The 1,083-nt window shown below is 28.8% G+C and overlaps 1 protein-coding gene across 1 annotated transcript; it reads left to right on the plus strand.

Annotated features, from left to right (window-relative positions):
- Positions 1 to 242: 242 nt before the first annotated feature.
- Positions 243 to 920, plus strand: NAEGRDRAFT_76411 (uncharacterized protein; the record flags this gene model as incomplete). Its single annotated transcript, XM_002668626.1, has 1 exon — positions 243 to 920. One exon carries the CDS (start codon positions 243 to 245, stop codon positions 918 to 920), a length of 678 nt encoding a protein of 225 aa, XP_002668672.1.
- Positions 921 to 1,083: the final 163 nt, after the last annotated feature.

A 1,083-nucleotide genomic window follows, 5' to 3' on the forward strand; every position in this document is an offset into this window, starting at 1 on the left:
AGAAGAGATGACATCAAGTGAAAAGACAACCATTAAAAATCCAAAAATGAGGCAAGAGATTTGGCCTCATCAAGAATTAATATTTGAACTTTTTTGCATCTAATAATGGATTAAGGTTTTGTATGGAGATTAAAAATTCTACTTTAGTATTATAAAGTTTTTAATATATAGTGAGTTATATATCTCAGAGTTTGTCACTAAAATCACGAATACTTGAGAAATAAAAACACAATAACCACCAAATGTATTATAGTAAATTATCAATAGTTCAATTTAAAGAAGTCAAGTCTTCAAACAAGTCATCACTGCCAACATCCATTGTTACCAAGAGAAGACGTGGAAGACCAGCAAAGAATGATCCAAAACCAATATTACCAATAGGTTATTTACAAATGATTACCTCTACAGAATCACTAGCTAGTTCTAATAGTAGTGTTGATAAAGTGGTACTACTTGATACTCCTAATCATTGTCGACAAGAAGATCTTGATTTCAAAGGCTTGTCGCAGAGTGGTAATAGTATGACCTATTTTCATAACAAGGCTTGTTGTAGCAAGGAAGAGAGTAGCAATAATAATATTAGCTTTCTAACAACACTTAATTCGAGGCTACATCCACAACCTATTTTCAATACAACATGTAATAATAATAATTGTCATCATTCACCATCATCCACTAATAATAATAATGTAAATAATTTCATCATGATGAAGAGCAATGATGATAATATTGATATTGATAATAATACAAGAAGATGTTCAATGTTTGTAAATTATCAATGTGATGTAGATGATGAAAATAGCAACTTTTCACAAAGTAGAAGTATTCACAGTAGTGGTAACAGCAAAGTTATTTGTATTAACATGAGAAATAGGCGTCCATGCAGGACTTCAATATCAATAAAAGACTTGTTGAATTAATTTTTTTATTAATTATTTAAATTGTTTTTGTTGTAACGGCAATTTGTTTTAAAATCCCAATTCGAATTGATGGACGAATTTTAAAATATAAAATTACTCGATATAAAGTAAAATCAAAACAAAATGTTCCAATTACGGTATTACTTTCGTTTTGTACAAATCA

The sequence above is a fragment of the Naegleria gruberi genome (genome assembly GCF_000004985.1).
Source record: "Naegleria gruberi genomic scaffold NAEGRscaffold_144, whole genome shotgun sequence".
NCBI classification, from domain to species: Eukaryota; Heterolobosea; class Eutetramitea; order Acrasida; family Naegleriidae; genus Naegleria; species Naegleria gruberi.